We start from the raw sequence: 1,283 nt of genomic DNA, 5'->3' as shown, positions 1-1,283 counted from the left end.
TGTTGTCCCACCACAGCGGGTTGTTCCCCTGGGCCCAAGCTGCATCACTGGCCTCTCTCATCAGCTGTCCTGTTGTGTTTGGGGAGCTGACAGGACGTGGTGTCCCTGCACTCCGCTCCCCTCTGCTTTCCCCACCTCCCTCCTTCCCTCCCTCCCGCTGCCGGGTTGTGCAGAACCTGGGTCAGTTTGGGTTTTCTCTTTCCAGGCTGCTATAACTACCTGTACAGGATGAAGGCTCTGGATGCCATCAGAACCTCCGGTAAGGGAGCTCGGGGCAGGAGCGGGTGGGGAAGGCTGGATGGTGACCGTGTGTGCAGGGAACGAGGGTGCGGCATGTTGCTGGCAGCGTCATCGTAGAGCTCAAGGTCCTTGTTTGGGAATCACAGTCCTGGGAATAGTATCTGACCCGGGCTGTGGCCTGAGAGTCTGTTCCTGTGTTGGGAGCAACGAGCAAACCGAGGCGGTGGATCTTTCAGATCCGTTGTCTTTGGGTGAACACGAGCGTTTAACCCTCACTTCAGCCCAGGACATTGTGCTTTTTGTTTTATTATTCTCCAGAAATCCCGTTTCACGCAGAGGGCCGGTACCCAAAGTCTTTAACAGGGAAGAATTTCTGTGCCTACCTGCTGGAACTGCGGAACTCCAGCACCTCCTTCAAAGGCATCCGCAAAGCCTTGGTCGACACCTTGCTGGATGGGTACGAGAGCGCCCGCTACGGCACCGGGGTGAGCGTCAGCGCTGCGCCGGGGGCTGTCCCCGCGCTCCGGGCTGCCAGCAGGACTCACCTCACGCTGGGGTTCCCATGGGGTTTTTTCTCCTGTTTGCATCCAGGTCTTTGGGAAAACAGAATATCTGAAGTACCAGGATGCTCTGAACGAGCTGGCAAACCTGTAAGTGTGACTGCCCAGGTGTGAGGCTGGGGTGCAGTGGTGGCTTCTTAGGGCCCAGCAGCCCATTATGGAGGTAACAGAGGGATTTGGGGGCAAAATCCAGCCTCTGAGACATGGGCTGTTTACACGTGTCCGTCCTTCTGGGTTTGCTCCTCACAGCCCGTCTGTTGCTCCATTTTTGGGTGTGTTACTCGGTCACAGTCCCCGTTTCTGCTGGCTCTGGGCACATTGAGCCAGGGACCTCGTGGGGGCTCCGGGCCTGGCACCTTGGTTTTCAAAACCACTGTGAGTGCCACTGTCCTGAGGGCAGATCTGCCTCGTGTGGGACAGACGGGCACGGTGGTGGAGTGGCTCCTCTGGTGTAGGTGGCAGCTGTGATGGTGCCTCTCCTCT

At 58.0% G+C, this 1,283-nt stretch overlaps 1 protein-coding gene across 1 annotated transcript; it reads left to right on the top strand.

Moving 5' to 3' along the window:
- Positions 1–205: 205 nt before the first annotated feature.
- LTAP1 (lipid transport auxiliary protein 1) lies at positions 206–890 on the top strand (the record flags this gene model as incomplete). Its single annotated transcript, XM_010174660.1, has 3 exons — positions 206–259; positions 559–725; positions 832–890. Coding segments are annotated over 3 exons (280 nt in total), but the record flags the coding sequence as incomplete, so codon positions are not given.
- Positions 891–1,283: the final 393 nt, after the last annotated feature.

The sequence above is a fragment of the Antrostomus carolinensis genome, unplaced genomic scaffold, assembly GCF_000700745.2.
Source record: "Antrostomus carolinensis isolate BGI_N321 unplaced genomic scaffold, ASM70074v2 scaffold42638, whole genome shotgun sequence".
In the NCBI taxonomy this organism is placed as follows: Eukaryota; Metazoa; Chordata; class Aves; order Caprimulgiformes; family Caprimulgidae; genus Antrostomus; species Antrostomus carolinensis.
This window is presented reverse-complemented; position numbering and strand designations above follow the sequence as displayed.